Source organism: Amphibalanus amphitrite, unplaced genomic scaffold, assembly GCF_019059575.1.
Source record: "Amphibalanus amphitrite isolate SeventyFive unplaced genomic scaffold, NRLGWU_Aamphi_draft 000032F_arrow, whole genome shotgun sequence".
In the NCBI taxonomy this organism is placed as follows: domain Eukaryota; kingdom Metazoa; phylum Arthropoda; class Thecostraca; order Balanomorpha; family Balanidae; genus Amphibalanus; species Amphibalanus amphitrite.
In genome coordinates, this window is record NW_024881528.1 from 492,686 (window position 1) to 495,117 (window position 2,432).

The 2,432-nt window shown below is 46.3% G+C and overlaps 1 protein-coding gene across 1 annotated transcript; it reads right to left on the reverse strand.

Annotated features, from left to right (window-relative positions):
• Positions 1 to 349: 349 nt before the first annotated feature.
• LOC122368352 lies at positions 350 to 2,422 on the reverse strand. Its single transcript, XM_043342211.1, has 2 exons — positions 560 to 2,422; positions 350 to 402 (listed from the first exon to the last, which is right to left on the reverse strand). The coding sequence occupies exon 1, from the start codon at positions 2,286 to 2,288 to the stop codon at positions 1,116 to 1,118; it is 1,173 nt and encodes a 390-aa protein (XP_043198146.1). The 5' UTR covers positions 2,289 to 2,422; the 3' UTR covers positions 350 to 402; positions 560 to 1,115.
• Positions 2,423 to 2,432: the final 10 nt, after the last annotated feature.

Below are 2,432 nucleotides of genomic sequence, written 5' to 3' on the forward strand. Positions count from 1 at the left end.
CTACAAAGAGCTCCTAAAATTCCTGAGGCATCAAAGGAAACTACTAAAATTCCTGAGGTATCAAAGGACCAAACAGGCATCTATTAGGTACCCGCTATTCCGTCGTGAAAACGGCTTATGAGGCCTTCCCAAAGCATTCCTAACCTTCGTCCCAGTGCAGTGAGGAGGGCATGTGTTACCACCCTGTCGCGTTTTTTTTTTTTTTGCGTGCGAATAATAAACCGCTGCGCGTAGCGCCGCGCCGCTTGGAGTAGCTTGTTGTATGTACATTAATTTTGGACAATGTGTGATATTTTTGACCCCAATTCATGTCAGGTCAGGTCACCAGGTCAAGTTAACTGACCAAGCCTTTTACCGGTGGAGCCTCAGGATCCAATACTCATTGTATTTAAAAACGGTTTTCTGCAAGAAACAAAACACACCAACAGGTCCATAAGTATGACAATTAAAAAAGACAGTCAGCGATATAAGACGTAACCAAATATAAGTACGATAGAAGTAGTAACCAAATAAAACGAAACACATAGCACACAAACACATAAACGCAAAGAAAACTCACGGATTGTTTCAGGTTCTGCAGCCACCGGCAAGAACTTGACACCGCCGATTTAACATTCGTTGGCGTTCGTATAAGCGCGTTCGTAAAGTTCGTTCGTACAGGTTCGTTCGTTCAAGTTCGTTCGTTCAGGTTCGTTCGTTCAGGTTCGTTCGTTCAAGTTCGTTCGTTCAGGTTCGTTCGTTCAGGTTCGTTCGTTCAAGTTCGTTCAATTCGTCCCGCTTCGCGCCGCTCACCCGCTCACTGTCCTTTGGTGATTTTGTAAACGGACGCAAAAGCATAAAACATAAAAATGACAAAAAAGCGATACCAAAACCTAGAAAAATAACATAATCTCTGGCCAACGAAACAACAATTGAATCAGCAAATTAAATCTGACCTCACGAGACAAACGCTAGAAACATATATAAGACATGTGCCGTTAACATAAGATACCTGCCAACAGAAGAAAAACTCGACAGATTAAGATCCATTTTGCAGCCAACATAAAAAGATACTCGGCTTTAACACCCGGCCCATTTGATACTATGGGATCAAATTTATTCAGATTGAGAGATTTTTAACTTTCCGTGATTTTAACTAGCTTTTGAACAGGCCGCCAAATCGTGGTACCTTTACACCGGATTTTGACGGATCGTACCCTCGAGTCAGTGCTTGTTCTGACCTCTTCTATCAAGCCAAGAGGCCACACACCCCGCGGAACTGAACTGTCAACAATAAGCACCACATCGCCTACCTGCAAATTTGTCTGGAGCCTTGACCACTTGGCCCGTGGCTGAAGTAATGGGAGATATTCCGCACGCCAACGTCGCCAAAACTGCTCTGCAAGGAACGATGCTCGTTTCCAGTTCTTTTTGCTAAACGCATCTATATCTGTCACCATTGAGGCTGGTAGCAAAACAGAACGTAAATGCAGCAAGTGATTGGGCGTTAGCGGCAGGTCGTCTCGAGGGTCACTTGTCACTGGTACCAAGGGTCGATTATTCATAATGCTTTCCACTTCACAAAGGAATGTGGTTAGTGTTTCGTCAGTAAATGTTTGCTCCCTGAGTAAACCGCTCAGTATCTTACGAACACTCCTAATCAATCGCTCCCATGCGCCTCCGAAGTGAGAGGCACCAGGGGGGTTCCAACGCCATTCAATACCTCGATTTATCAAGTCTCTCCGAATTTGGGCTTCATGCTGAACAAGAAACTCGAGCTCTTTTTTCAGCTCCCGATCCGCTCCCACAAAATTTGTCCCGTTGTCAGAACGCATGATTCTTATTTGTGAGCCCCGCCTGGCCGCGAAGCGCTTTAGGGCGCATATAAAAGAGTCGGACGACAAACTTTCGACTACTTCCAGGTGGACGGCGCGAATGGCCAAGCATGTAAAAATGACACCGTAACGTTTGACCTGTCCACGCCCTCTCTTGGTATAGAATGGTCCAAAATAATCTACCCCGGTACTCACCCATGGCTGCTCACTTTGCTGTATTCGATCTGCAGGCAAATCAGCCATTTTTTGCGTCTCCGTAGTACGAAAAAGCCTGCGGCAGCGGAGGCATTGGTGGAGACATCTCCTAACCGCCGTATTGGCTTTGATTAGCCAAAAGCTCTTACGCAATTCCGCCAGGACACATTGACGACCTGCATGGCCAACCCTCTCGTGAATATCCCGTATGATTAATTCCGGAATTCGCCCTTTATTTGGAATGATCAAAGGATGTTTACTTTCATAGGCCACGCCCATCGCGTGCCCTAAACGACCTCCTACTCTCAGAAGACCATCCTCCAACGTGGGGTCCAAAGACACAAGGCTGCTGGACCGCCGCACTTCCCGTCCTGCTGTCAGATTCTCTACCTCCTCCGCATAGTACTGACCCTGAAGTTCCCT

Bases quoted from the DNA above. Each gene is read 5' to 3' on its own strand.
- LOC122368352 (XM_043342211.1), bottom strand. From the start codon at position 2,288: ATGGGCGTGGCCTATGAAAGTAAACATCCTTTGATCATTCCAAATAAA.